Raw genomic sequence first — 14,759 nt, 5'->3', positions numbered from 1 at the left:
ATTGCATCCCTCTAGGTTAAAATCTGCATTTCATTCTAAACAAGTTGCAATACCTACATTTTCTTTTTATGAAGGTGAGAAAAATGGTGAAGGTCAAATTGAGATGCAAGGATTAGGATTTCAAAATCTGTAGATTATGGAAGGAAGATGAGTTACTCCAATTTCCACAGGCAGGAAAATGGGACCCGCTGAGTTGGTCTTGTAGAGACCTAACACAGACATGACAGCTTCCTTCTGTGCTCTATTTTTTGAGAAAACTGATTATGTTTCATACTGGCATAATAAATGGCACCTCTCAAAGCCATGTGACAGAAGCATATAAGACACAGCATCGAGAGCAGCAATTGAGAGGAGGGCAGTTTGCCCAGTACAATGGCTCCAGAGGCAACCAATCTTATTTTGATCAAATCAAGCGTGATGTCACAGGTAGTTGACCAGTTAGTATTTCTCTCATTTATTTTTCAGAATGTACTGGTAATTGGGGTTGGGGGAGGTGGGGTGGGGGGGGGGGGGGGGGAAAGAGGGGAGAGATGATGGCCTTATGGTATTATCACTAGGCTACTAATCCAGTGATCCAGGTAGCGCTCTGGGTTTGCCAAAAATGTCAGCCTTCCTGCTCCTCTGATGCTGCTTGGCCTCCTGTATTCATACAGCTCTCTAACCTTGTTATCTCAATGCTCTGGGAACTCTGGTTCAAATCCCACTGCAGAAGATGGCAGAATATCAGAGGAATTCAATAAAAATCTGGAAATTAAGATTAATGATAACCGTGAAATCATTGTTGTTTATCTGGGAAACTTATCGGACTCACTAAACTCCTTTACAGAAGAATCTTTACCTGGTCTGGTCTACATATGGCTTCAGACACACAGTGATGTGATTGATTCTTAACTGCCTTCTGGGCAATAAATAGCACCCATATAACTAAGGGACGCCCACATCCCATGAGTGTGAATTTAAAAGAAAGGGAAATAGTACAGTTGAGACAGACACTGTGTCCCATGCTGGGATCAGTACCCTTGTGAATTGCTTGTCAGGCAGTAAATAGGAGTTTAAAAAAATACAGGGGGTTGGGGCGGGGGGGGGGGGGGGGGGGAGAGAAAGGAGGTTTGCAACGGGGTCATTCAAATGGAAATGATGAGGTAATATAACAATTGACTAATGACAAGCCAAGTTAACAGGAAGGGTCAGATGTAACAAATAATTTAGATAAGGCTGCATAAATAGTTAAAGCGCTCAATTCAAAGGTAGTGTCTCTGGATGTACAGGCATAACAAAATGCATGAATTGTTAGCACAGACAGAAGTATATACAATCTGACAGCCATTACTGAGACATGCTTGAAAGACGAACATTGTCTGGGACTTCAATAATAAAATATATTGATATCTTGAATGGACATGAATCGAGGGAAAGGCTGTGAAATAGCTACATTAAGGATGCAATTAGTACAGCAGTCTGAGCTGATCATAATTTGGAAAGACCAAATCAATTTGAGAAATAAGAAATAAGAAAGTGAAAGATAGCTTGTTAGAGTAGTCTGTCGGTACTTAATAATCAGGGGTGACTTAATCTGTATGTAGATTAGCCAAACCTCAGATTGGCAAATATAGCCTAGAAAACATTCATAGAAATGCATTCTGCAGAAATGTACATTCCAGAGTCAAACAGGCCATCCTATACCTTGCATTTAGCAACAAGACAAAACTAGTACAATGAAGGAAAACAGCCCCCTGGGAGACAACAACCACATGGCAGAATTTCACATTCATTTTAAAGAGATGTTTGGTCATTGAACTGATTTTATTCTGAAACTAAATAAAAGTAAATACAACTGTATGAAGACAGAGCTGGCCAAAATGAGTGTCAAACTTCTAAGGAGATATTTAATGGCACTCAACAAGATTTAGCCTTGTTGGGGGGGGGGGGGGGCGCGTGGCAATTTGGTAAAGATACATCTGTGGCCAAGAGGAAATTAAGCATAGTACCAAATTGAAATGAATACTCAACAATTCTGAAAAGGCTGGCAGTAGGTCAAAAGTTTAGGCTCATAGGGACCGGCAAGAATGACCAAAAAAAACTCACTAAAAATGTAAAACAGAAAGCAAGAGCTTCTAGAAGTATTTAATTACGAAAAGAGCAACTGTGTTATTTGTCTAAAGTGGTGGTTTGGAAAGCCAGTAACAGCAGAGGTAAATTGGTATTTTGTGCCAACCTTCACTTAAAAGACTTAGAAAACTTCCCAAAGATACTTGAAAATCAAGAGATGAAAGGGAGAGATGAACTTAAACAAACAATCACTATGAGGGAAAGGGATTGGGAAGCCTAGCCTAAAGTTGGGATGGATCATTTGAATGTAAAAAAGTGGCTGTTGAGATAGAAGCAGCACTGGTCATTTTCTTCCAAAATCCCCTTGATTCTGGAAGGGCTCCATTAACACCACTAATCAAGAAAGGAGGCAGAAAGCAGCCATCAATAAACCAATTGGCCTAACTGGTCATAGGAAAGCTGCTAGAATCCATCACTGAGGTTATACTGGGATATTTAGAAAACCATAACGTGATCAGCCAGAGTCAACATAAGTTTTGAGAATGGGAAATTGTGTTCAAAAAGCCTCAAGTTTAACTGAAGTTGCAGCATTTTTGGGTGGGGGGGGGGGCGGGGTGAAGAACGAGGATGTGATGAACTTCGATTTCCAAAAGAAATTTCATAAGTTGCATAGTTCACAGTTAGGGGGTAATGTATTAGTGTGGATAAGGCAATGGTTGGTCGGCCGACTGCAATGGATATTTTTTGGGTTGACAAGATGTCCTAGTGGAGTGCCACAAGGATCATTGCTGCTGGAACCTCAGCTACTTAACAATCAATGACTTAGATGCAGTGACCAAATGTACGGCAGTGCAATTTGATCACATCAAGACAAGGAATAAAGTAAGCTGTCACGAGGACATAAGGAGTCTGCATATGTAGGTAGGTTAAATGAATGTGCTAAAATCTGGCAGATGGAGTATAATATGGGAAAAATAACATCCATTTAAATACAAGGAGATTGCAGAACACAGTGTATAAAAAGTGAAGAAATTTTCCGACAGTTCAACAGGTTGTTAATGAAGCCACAACTGGCGTACCTTTTACAATTTTAGTCTCTATCTGAAAAAGGATTATTTGCGTTAGAAGCTAATGAAATGTTGGTCCTTATTTCAAGGGAATTGGCGTTTAAGAGTAGGGAAATCTTAATGCAATAGTACAAGGTACAGATGAGACCACATCTGGAGTGCTGAGAGCAGTTTTAGTCCCCTCATTTAAGGAAAAATATAATTTCATTGGAGGTAATTGAGAAAGGGTCCACCAGGATGATTCCTGGTAAGTAAGGACTGTCTTACAAGCAAATACTAAACAGGTTGGGACTCAATGGAGTTTAGAAGAATGAAACCTGATCCTACTGAACATATAGGATTTTTAAGACATGACATGGAAATTCTGAGAGGATGTTTTCCCAGATGGGAGTGTCTACAACTACAGGACATAGTGTCAGGATAAAGGTGCACCAATTTAAGACTGAGATGAGGAAGAGTTCCTTCTGCCAGAGGGTTGTATGTTTTTGGAATTGCTCGCTAGAGAGAGCTATGGGACCAGAGTGTTTGAGTATATTTAAGGCTGAGATAGATTTTTAGTCAGTACGGGTATTGAGGGCTGCAGGGAAAACACAGGAAAATGGGTACATGGAATGTCAGATCAATCATGATCGTACTGAATGGCAGAACAAGCTCAAGGGGCTGAAAGGCCTATTCTTGTTTCTACTTCTTTAGTCAAAGCAATTCAGAAAAGATTCAATTGACTCATTCCTCAGATGAATGGTTAAGCTAAAGAAGATGGGTTTGCACCATTGTTGGTTGGACTTTGTAAGATTGAGAGGTGGTCGTATTGAAACATAAAAGAATGACAGGGGTCTTGATAGTGGAATCGGAGAATGTTCTGAAAGTGTGACCATGCTGTCAAGACCCACTTCCCAGAGCTTAGTTCTATTGCCCATATTTGGACCAAGACCATAACAAAGCCAAACTGAGTGACACTGATGGAACGCAAACTGAGTATCAGTGAACAAGCCAAAATTTATTAAGTGTTGCTTGAAACCACTGAGAGACCTTTCATCACTTTGCCAAGGATTAAGACTGATGGAGTGGTAATCGGCCAGGTTGACTTTCTCCTGCTTTTTGTAGACAGAACATACCTGGGCATATTTTCACATTGTGGAGTAGATACCCACTTTGTAACTGTATCAAACAGCTCGGTTTGGAGCACCACTAGTTCTGCAGTACAAGTCTTCAGTTGCTTTACATATATGTTTTTAGGGTCCATAGCCTTTTTGGTGTCCAGTGCGTTCAGTTTTTTCTTCATATCATACAGCCTAAATGAAACTGGCTGAAGGCTGGCAGCTGTGATGCTGGAGACTGAAGATAGCTGAGGTGGATCACCCATTCAGCCTTTCTGGCTGAAGATTATCAAGACTGCCGTTGATATGCTGTGCCCCATGATTAAAGATGCAGGACTTAACAGAGCCTCTAACTCCAGCTCATTGTCATTAACAAATGGACATGGTAAGACTCTAGAACTTAGGTCTGAACTGTTATTCAACAGATAGCTTAGCTCTGTTTATTGCTTGCTGTTTTGTATGCAAGTACTGTTGCATTATCAAGATGACATCTCATTTTTAAGTATATAGGTTGTGTTCCTGGTGTCGTCCTGCAAATTGTTGTTGCTGGTGGTGGAAACGTAGGGATATGCCAAGGCATGAGGCTGCAGATTACATTGCTGCTGCCAACAGCCCATAGTGCCTTATGGGTGTTAGATCCATTCAAAATCTAATTCAGTACAGTGGTTTTGCTAAACAAATTATATTATAGCTATTTTCAATTTTTAGCAACTATCCATTAAGGCCCTTCATCCAGTTATTAATATGGAACACGAACAGTTAAATGATATCCCACTTGATAACTTTCCAATCCAAAAAGTGGGGAGGCAATGACCTAGTGGTATTAACTCTAGATGATTAATCCAGAAACTCAGCCAATGTTCTGGGGACCCGGGTGTAAATTCTGCTACAGAAGTCTGATAACCATGAAACTAGTGTCAATTGTCAGAAAACCCACTCACTAGTGCCCCACAAGGAAGAAAATCTGCCATAATCATCTCGTCTGGTTTACATTTGGCTTCAAAACACACAGCAATGTAGTTGACTCCCAACCGCTTTCTGAAATGGCCGAGCAAGCTTTTCAGTTGTATCAATCACTACAAAGTTTCAAGAACTGAAGACAGATGGACTACCTGGCATCAAACTGGGCACTGGAAAAGACAACAGCGGAAACAGCCCTGGCAAGCCTGCAAAGTCCTCCTTATTTATATCGGGAGACTACTGCCAAAAAGGAGAGCTGTCTCACAAACCATTCAAGCAACAGTCTGACAAGTCATAATCATAGAATCATATCTCACAGACAATGCCTCAGACACCACGATCACCATTCTTGGAAACATCCTACCCATTGGCAGGACAGAGCCAGCTGTGTGGGCAGCACAGTGTATGCAGTTAGGAGGGAATTACCGTGTCCTCAACATTAACTCTGGACCCTCTAAAGGCTCATGGCTTCAAGTTAAACATGGGACAGGAAAACCTCCTGCTCATTACCACAGACTGCCCTCCCTTGGCTGACAGATCAGAACTCTTCCATATTGAACACTCAAAGCAGAATGGCTAGGGCACTAAACGTGGGGGGCTCTGTAGTCCTGCCTCATGCAGTTGTGAATGGAGTTCATAACTAAACTCCTCACTGGAGGAGGAGGTTCCAAAAATATCACCAATGATGGAAGATCCCAACACATCAGTGCAAAGGATAAGGCTGAAGCTTTGCAGCAATCTTCCAACAGAAGTGTCAAATGGATGATCCATCTCAGCCTTCTCCATTCTTTAGCCAATGCCATTCACACTATGTAATACCAAGAAATGGTTGGAAGCACTGGATACTGTAAAAATTATGGGCTCTGACAACATTCCAACATTAGTACTGAAGACTTGTGCTCCAGAACTTGCCACATCCCTAACCTAGTTTTTCCAGTACAATCACAACACTGGCATCTACCAGATTGTGTGAAAAATTGGACAGGTATGTCCTGTACAGGAAAAAAAAAGACAAATCCAACTGAATCAATTACTACTCTCACAGTAAAGTGATGGAAGGTGTCATCAACAGTGACTTCAAGCAGCACCACTCAGCAATAACCTTCTCATTGATGCCCAGTTTGGGATCTGCCAGGTCCAGTCAGCTCCTAATATCAACACAACGTTGGCTCAAACATGGACAAAACAGCTGAATTCTAGAGGTGAGGTGATAGTGACCGCCCTTGAATTCAAGGCCACATTCCAGAGTGCTATCAAGGAACCTGAACGAAACCGGAATCAATGAGTATCGTGGGCAAACTTTCCACCGGTTGGAGTTATATCTGGCACATAGGAAGATGGTTGAGATTGTTGGAAGTCAGTTATCACAGGTGCACAACATCTCCATAGGGGTTCTTTAGGCGCAATCATCTTCAGCTGCTTCAAGGACCTTCCCTCCACTATAAAATCAGAAAAGGGGATGTTTGCCAATGATCGCATAGTGTTCAGCACCATTTGCAAATTTAAGGTACTGAAGCAGCTCATGTTCAAAAACAGACAGTATCCAAGCTTGGGCTGACAAATGGTAAGTAACACTCATGCAACACAAATGCCAAGAAATGGCCGTTGACTATTGGAGACAATCTAACCACTCTCCCTTGACGTTCAATGGTGTTACCATTACTGAAACTCCCACCATCAACATCCTTAGGGTTACTGCTGACAGGGAACTCAACAGGCTCGCCAGATCAACACTGTGGCTACAACAGTTGGTCAGAGGCTCAGGATACTGTGGGGATAACATGTCCTGGCTCCCCAAAGCCTGTCCACCATATACAAGGCACAAGTCAGGAGTGTGACACCCCACCTACCTGAATGGATGCAACTCCAACAACACTCAAGCAGCTTGACATCATTCAGGACAAAGTGTCCTGCTTGATTAGAAACACACCCACAAACATCCACCACCGACACTCAATAGCAGCAGTGTTAACTATCTACAAGAACTGCAGAAATTCTCAGATCCACAAACTCGTAACTACTACCATCTAGAAGGTCAAAGGCAGCAGATATATGGAAACACCATCACCTGCAAGTTCCCCTCCAAGCCACTCACCACTTTGAATTGGAAAGATATCTATTCTTTCACTATTGCCAGGCCAAGATCTTGGAATTCCCTATTAGAATTGTGGGTCAAGCCGCAGCAGATGGACTGCAGTGGTTCAAGAGAGTGGCTCATCACCACCTTACAAAGGGCTACTAGGGACTGGCAATAAATGTGGGCGTCATTGGCTGGCCAGCATCCTATAAATGAATAAAGAAAACTGAGGAATGTGGTATATCAACTTGAGTGCTGAGGAGATACCACGTATGTAGGCTATACGTCCCAAAGACTGGTGGATTGTCTCAAGCATCATGTTCCTTTGGCTTTCTGTAATAGGCAAAAAAAATTGAATATATTCAAATAGCCTGTGTTGCAGAACCCAGTGTCAAACTAACATCATTCTGTGACTGGACAACATCTGCAAAATAAATTTTGTGCACAGTAAGAACTATTCTGACAACTAATTTAAGATTGTTAGTGTGTTGCACTTGCTATCGAAAACTATATATATTAAAATACACAGCCACATTCTTTGTTGACAGAAAGGATATCTATAAAGCATCTATTTCAACGAAACACAACAACCATTCTATGGTTCATTCCTGAGGGCAATATTTTATCTAATCTTGCAACCGATCTGATTTATATTAAATATTCAACAGTCAGCCATCAGCTAACTGGTACAATTCTCCAATGGTAGATGCTTTTGATCTTGGATTCGAAAACCTGCCTAAAAACTCATCCAGCCCTCTCCTCTGCTCTTGGATCCCCGAAAACACTCAATGTTGCAAGATGCATTCAAATGAAAGAATTACCACCAAACAAACAAAATATCCAAACTATCTGACAACTCGTGTGCCCACAAGAAACCTCTTATTCCATATGCATCATAGAACATTGAATACAATATATTATCAATTACATTTCACCATGTGAATATATTTCTACTTGTATCCATCCCTGTTTTGAATGTGTGAAGAGGAAGACAAGACAAAAACAATTCCAAAACGTCCAATCCTCTCTGCAATCAAATCATATTAACACTTTCAACAGCACTAAAATATCTCACATTCCCAGTGTTAAAGCTCAGTAGACAGCAAGGGCTAATGAAAGACCTACCTTCTAATCAGCACTCGAACGTCGTATGTACCTCTGTTCAGGGTCATTAGAACAGCACTGAATAGGTTCTATTTTATTCAAGCTCTGTGGCAACAATCACCATGGTAATTAATCATCTCTTGCTGTTCACTTATTGGAAAGCAAATTATAATGAAAAAAGATTTTAACAGCTGAATTCCCATTATCCAAACCTTCATGGGAGACTGTAGGAGTGTGAAAGAAACTTTGCACGGTTGGCAAAATAATTCATTATGTTCGTTTACAACATCAGCATCAACAGGGAAAACAAGCACGGGAATTTTAACCAGGCAGTTGTGTCGAAAAACAAAATTTGGCTCCCTAATGGTTTTGTTGCTTTTACAGAACAAGATGGTTTGGTTCCACAGTGGGCCCAAAGAATTATCGTTACTTCTCATAGCTCTCTAGCACCAACCAGACCAAACAGGAAGCGGTTCTCCGTGCATCCTAGAAACCCATAGCTGACGCCCCAATAAAGGACTAAAAAAATTCAAAAACAAGCATGTGACCCGAAAAGGATCTGTCTGATGAACCAAAAGAATGGAATTGGAGTGCAGAGTGAGAAGAAATGGGGAGAGAATTTGACAGACTGCCTAAACAGATTTTCTGAAAACATTTAGTGAAATGAATTACAATGATATAGAGCAATGCAACACTCAATTAAAAACAGTGCCAGGGAAACCAGCCAGGTTTCCAACAGTCCCAAGATAGATCACCACCCAGGGTACAAATTCAAACTAATTTTAATTAGTCATGTCTTTGGGGGATTAAAAGGTCATGATACAATATAATGAATGTCTTTTTCAAAACGCTGCATTTTTACTGAACACTGTCAATGACCTTAAAGACCATGAACACAATATTGTAAAGGAGAATCAGGTTTATTCATTTTACAAAGGAGAACACAGCATTAATTGCTGAAAACCACTGATTTATAGACAAATATACATAATTCTGTCAACTAGCCAATGACTACATACTGCAACATACTAACCTGAAAACATGGGAACTAGCTGGCCAACTGCCAAAACCAAAATAGCTGGGAAAATTTCCAAGATGAGGTACATGTCAAATCCATATTACGTCCCAGGCCAGGTTAAAATGCAACGGGAGTAGCCATGAATTAGCTGACCATCTGTCCGTCTTCCAAGTGATCATGAGTTACTACCACATTTGTCTGTGGTAAATCACTCCATGTATAAATGTGGTCCAAAAATGACCTGCACTAGAAACATGGTTGCAGAAATATATATTTGTGAACTGTGCACCATCAATATAGTCAAATATTTCTCGGAATTCAAAGTGCACAAACAATTCTTAATAAACTGGCAGTCTGTCACTTGCTTTCCAAACTAAAATATAAAGGAAGCTTCTGAGTGGCAAAATAAACAAATTCAGATGCCCAGGTCAAACTGATTGGCCCAAATATGCTGAGAATGCAGTCAATATTTTTGTTTTTCTAAAATGGTTTCATTCCTCTTCACTTTCATTTCCTGTATGCATGTCCTCTCCAGAGTCTTCACTGATTTCTTTGTCAATGCGCATTTTTGGGTCATCCATTCTTTCCTCTTCATCATCCTCCCAATTCTCCTAGTTTTAAAATATTAGATATGCATTACAATAATGCCACAACTTAATGTTCTTTTTACAAACAAGCATGGCGATGATCCACGATTAAGAAACAGCCAGCAAATTTTCTGACAACTATTATGGACAAGCATATGGACGTACACTGAGTAGTGTAGGTTAGATGGGCTTCAGATTGGTATGACAGGTCGGCACAACATAAAGGGCCGAAGGGTCTGTACTGTGCTGTAATTTTTTATGTTCTATATGTTCTATCCATTGTGCAACAAAGCTCGACTGTATTTTGGAAACAAAAATGCGGGCTTACAATAAATGCAAGCTTATTTGATGTTAAGGCCATCTGCACAACTTACTCCGTTTCAACTCAAACCTAGACTTGAGGCATGTACCTGAGACATTACGTTTTATCATACTTCAGTATTTTTGACGCACCACGAAACTGCAGGCTGGAATGGTTAACGGACCTAAAACAGGCTGACTTCCAATGGTCACATGATCAGGATCGCGATCATTATCAGATCACAAAGTGAAAACTTTAAGCAATACTGCAGACATAGCTTGCACAATCGGAATGCTCTTGATCCCAGGATTTCTTTCCATGTTTGGTAAATAAACCATGAGCCGTGTATGTGCATCCCGCCCAGAGTCCCAGAAACAACTATTTCAGAAAGTTTGCAACAAAAAGACAGAAATTGCTGGAAAAGCTCAGCAAATCTGACAGCATCTGCGGAGAGAAATCAGAGTTATTGTTTTGGGTTCAACGGCCCTCAGAAGCAATTTTGCACATTGCCTCGTGAGCAATTTGCTGGTTTTCTCCCAGTTACTGATTTTTGAGACATGGCAACAGTACCAAAGGAAAACTAATGCACTTGATAAGCAACTTCAGACAGCCACATGCACAGATGATGCCTAATCTGTATGATTCAACTTTTTTAGCTATATGTATTACTCTATTCAATCTGAATTGTTATGAAATCAAACAGAAAACAAGAAAATTAATCTTGCATGTTAAGAAAAACCTGGAAAGCCACAGTAATCTGCTTCAAGTCTGTCAACAGATGCAACTTCCTCATCTTAATAAATCAGCAGCCTTTTAAATAAAAGTCAAAGGTCTCCCACCTCAAAGAATAATTTGGTCAGACTCAACATCTATGGAAAGGACAGTGCTTTCTCATGCCCATATTCATTCAATCTTTGTATCTGCAAAACTAAACAATTCAAATGCTTGGCCACCCAAGGAAGATTAGCACTAACATGACTTATCCAAATTTGAGTAGGGAGACAGACAGGATCAGCCAGAAACAAATGTTGAGATAAGATTAAGATGTTTGGCAGTTCAGAACTTGAGTATGCTGATAATAGCCATGCTTGGTGGAAGCTTTAAAAATTTGTCAAGTTCAAGGGGAAAGTCACATATCGCATGGGGGGGGGCGGTGCTGACTGGTTGGCAACTGGACTTTGAAGGGTGGAGGAACTGACAGAGAATGTACCCATTCATTCTGATTGACAGTTAATAGCCAGTCTTCACTTATGTTTTAAATCTGGGCAGTTAAATCTGATTGGCCAGTGCAATGCCAAGGAATAAGCCAGAAAACAGGTGTCACTTTTGTTGATTTGAAACAGATGCAGTTCATATCCTTTGTGACCTCAAGGACTTGTGTATCAACGTATGCAGCTTCTAGTGCATTCAAAAGGACCACATTGTGAACCTGAATGACAGTCCTGAATTGGTGGTCAGCATAATTCCTTACACATGAAGGATAATCCAACAAGTGTCATCAATCGCAGAATAATATTCAGGTTGGATAGTGCGTTGTGAATTTTGTGGGTGGGGCCTAGTTGGGTATCGACAGTACCCTGCAAACAGCGAAAGAGATATGCTGGTTGACACGATCTGCCAGTCTTTTGGCCCACTGTAGAGTTTACACATCTGGTATTACATTGGCACTGAAATTCATACCAGTCCATCGATTTGAGATAGGCAGATCATCTTTGTCTTGAAGGCAGCATTCTGCTCGTGGCAGACACTAGTGTTGAGTGGCAGTGTGAAACAGCTAGCTTCAGCGGATGCTCAAACTTTTGCAATACCGAACTCTTCATATTCATTGGTCCTAGTTGAGAAATCAGGTGGGGATTCTTTAGCATTGTCAACAAAGCTACATTTACTGCTTGGTATTTTTATTAGCATGAAGACCTGTAGGAATTCTATAAGACTGACATTATTAGCAATCTACTGAGTACTGCCCAATCCATTTGTTCGCTGTACAAACGTGCTGTTGGAATAGTACATATGAAAATGATCTTGGGAGACAATGGCAACCCTGATCATATTATTTCTCACTGTATATAGCACAAACTCATGGAAGGTCCTAAGGTAGTCATTCCATATCCTGAGTAGTGCCCAGTCTATCTCAGATTACCCTAGGAAGGACAAGGAATCTCAAATTTGTGCAAAAGACGAACTTAACTATTTCACTCTGCCACTGTACAGTAGCAGCACAAATAGTGTTCATCACTAAAAGGATGCTGCCGTCAAGTCAAAATTATGATCTGCCTGTCAGACAAATGATATATGAATTTGGTATATGAAAGTGTTAAATCAATTTCAGCACCATTGTGATAGGCCAAATGTCCTAAAGACTGATGGATCATAAACAGCATAGCCCTTCAGCTGTTGTGCCCAATCAGCCTGTGCTTACAAAACTTGTGAATCTGAAACGAGGGATTAAGGCTAAGAGAGGACATGAGATATTGCTGGCAAACATGGTTAAGGAAAATCCCAAAGCCTTTTATTCATATATAAAGAGCAAGAGGGTAACTAGAGAAAGGACTGGCCCACTTAAGGACAAAGAAGGAAAGTTATGCACTGAGTCAGAGAAAATGGGTGACATTCTTAACGAGTACTTTGCATCGGTATTCACCAAGGAGAGGGACATGACAGATGTTGAGGTTAGGGATAGATATTTGCTTACTCTAGGTCAAGTTGACACAAGGAAGGAGGAAGTGTTGGGTATCCTAAAAGACATTAAAGTGGACAAGTCCCCAGGTCTGGATGGGATCTATCCCAGGTTACTGAGGGAAGCGAGAGAGGAAATAGCCGGGGCCTTAACAGATATCTTTGCGGCATCCTTAGACATGGATGAGGTCCCGGAGGACTGGAGACTTGCTAATTTTGTCCACTTGTTTAAGAAGGGCAGTAAAGATAATCCAGGTAATTATCGACCGGTGAGCCTGACGTCAGTGGTAGGGAAGCTACTGGAGAAGATACTGAGGGATAGATTCTATTCCTATTCGGAAGAAAATGGGCTTATCAGTGATAGGCAACATGGTTTTGTACACGGAAGGTCATGTCTTACCAACTTAATAGAATTCTTTGAGGGCGTGACAAAGTTGATTGATGAGGGAAAGGCTGTAGATGTCATTTACAAGGAATTCAGTAAGGCGTTTGATAAGGTTCCCAATGGCAGGCTGATGGAGAAAGTGAAGTCACATGGGGCCAAGGGTGTGCTAGCTAGATGGATAAAAAACTGGCTGGGCAACAGGAGACAGAGGGTAGTAATAGAAGGGAGTTTCTCAAATTGGAGACCTGTGACCTGCGGTGTTCCACAGGGATCTGTGCTGGGACCACTGTGTTTGTGATATATGTAAATGATTTGGAGAAAGGTGTAGGTGGTCTGATCCGCAAGTGTGCAGATGACACTAAGATTGGTGGAGTAGCAGATAGTGAAGGGGACTGTCAAAGATTACAGCAGAATATAGATAGACTGGGGAGTTGGGCAGATAAATGGCAGATGGAGTTCAATCCGGGCAAATGCGAGGTGATGCATTTTGGAAGATCAAATTCAAGGGTGAACTATACAGTAAGTGGAAAAGTCCTAGGGAAAATTGATGAACAGAGAGATCTGGGTGTTCAGGTCCATTGTTCCCTGAAGGTGACAACGTAGGTCAATAGGGTGGTCAAGAAGGCATATGGCATGCTTTCCTTCATTGGGCGGGGTATTGAGTACAAGAGTTGGCAGGTCATGCTGCAGTTGTATAGGACTTTGGTTCGGCCACATTTAGAGTAGTGTACAGTTCTGGTTGCCTCGTTACCAAAAGGATCTGGATGCTTTGGAGAGGGTGCAGAAGAGGTTCACCAGGATGTTGCCTGCTATGGAGGGTGCTAGCTACGAAGACAGGTTGAGTAGATTAGGATTATTTTCATTAGAAAGACGGAGATTGAGGGGGGACCTGATCGAGGTCTACAAAATCATGAGGGGTACAGACAGGGTGGATAGCAAAAAGCTTTTTCCCCCCCCAGAGTAGGGGACTCAATTACTAGGGGTCATGAGCTCAAAGTGAGAGGAGGAAAGTTTAAGGGACATATGCGTGGAAAGTACAGAGGGTGGTGGGTGCCTGGAACACGTTGCCAGCGGAGGTGGTAGACACAGACACATTAGCGTCTTTTAAGATATATTTGGACAGGTACATGGATGGGCTGGGAGCAAATGGACACAGACCCTTAGAAAATAGATGACAGGTTAGACAGAGGGTCTTGATTGGCGCAGGCTTGGAGGGCCGAAGGGCCTGTTCATACGCTGTAGGTTTCTTTGTTCTTTTTGCAAGTGCCCAACATTAGATGGGTTTGCATCAATTTAACATGGCAATGCTTCTGTCAGATTTCATCTGCCAATCAGCACTTTCCTCTCATGCAACATAAATATTTGCTTTCCCACTAAATTGATAGTTGCAAAATGTTCTGACGGCTACAAGATGGAAAGCTTCAACAATACATGTTTT

General features: G+C 41.3%; 1 protein-coding gene and 1 non-coding gene across 2 annotated transcripts in view; both read right to left on the bottom strand.

Annotated features, from left to right (window-relative positions):
* Positions 1-9,255: 9,255 nt before the first annotated feature.
* wdr43 (WD repeat domain 43) overlaps positions 9,256-14,759 on the bottom strand; it is a 46,185-nt gene continuing 40,681 nt past the window's right edge. Inside the window, exon 18 of the mRNA XM_048530511.2 lies at positions 9,256-9,983. Within this exon, the coding sequence (XP_048386468.2) occupies positions 9,864-9,983 (120 nt within the window). The 3' untranslated portion in view covers positions 9,256-9,863. The remainder of the gene's footprint in view (positions 9,984-14,759) is intronic.
* On the bottom strand, positions 10,919-11,044 carry LOC125452994 (small nucleolar RNA SNORA31). Its single transcript, XR_007247660.1, has one exon. It is a non-coding gene; the product is annotated as a small nucleolar RNA SNORA31 (small nucleolar RNA).

This window comes from Stegostoma tigrinum, chromosome 4 (assembly GCF_030684315.1).
Source record: "Stegostoma tigrinum isolate sSteTig4 chromosome 4, sSteTig4.hap1, whole genome shotgun sequence".
In the NCBI taxonomy this organism is placed as follows: domain Eukaryota; kingdom Metazoa; phylum Chordata; class Chondrichthyes; order Orectolobiformes; family Stegostomatidae; genus Stegostoma; species Stegostoma tigrinum.
This window is presented reverse-complemented; position numbering and strand designations above follow the sequence as displayed.